Source organism: Camelina sativa, unplaced genomic scaffold (genome assembly GCF_000633955.1).
Source record: "Camelina sativa cultivar DH55 unplaced genomic scaffold, Cs unpScaffold20090, whole genome shotgun sequence".
Taxonomy (NCBI): domain Eukaryota; kingdom Viridiplantae; phylum Streptophyta; class Magnoliopsida; order Brassicales; family Brassicaceae; genus Camelina; species Camelina sativa.
This window is the reverse complement of record NW_010941091.1, coordinates 1-281: the sequence shown is the minus strand read 5'-3', so window position 1 is coordinate 281 and position 281 is coordinate 1. Positions and strand designations below refer to the sequence as shown.

The following is a 281-nucleotide window of genomic DNA, read 5'->3' as shown; positions in this document are numbered from 1 at the left end:
CATTTATGTTGAAGTCAAAGCCATAATGCTCCAGCGCGCTTAAGCATGGGAAGGAGAGAACGATTGAGATGGAGACTCATGACTTGATTAGCTCCACCAACAAGCTGCCCTCCTATGAACACAACCGGCACGGTCGGGCTGCACCCAAGCTGAGCCAATGCTTGTTCTACCTCTTTCCCTCTGTTGATCTCGTCTAGTTCATAGATCGTCGGGTTCACGCCAAAGTCGAAGAAGAGAGTCTTGATTGTGTGAGACATGCAGCAAGAGTTCTTGCTAAAGAT

General features: G+C 48.4%; 1 protein-coding gene across 1 annotated transcript; it reads right to left on the bottom strand.

The window, feature by feature from the left end:
- Window positions 1-6: 6 nt before the first annotated feature.
- LOC109132092 (monothiol glutaredoxin-S4-like) lies at window positions 7-278 on the bottom strand (the record flags this gene model as incomplete). Its single annotated transcript, XM_019243211.1, has 1 exon — window positions 7-278. A coding segment is annotated over one exon (264 nt), but the record flags the coding sequence as incomplete, so codon positions are not given.
- Between the last annotated feature and the right edge of the window lie 3 nt (window positions 279-281).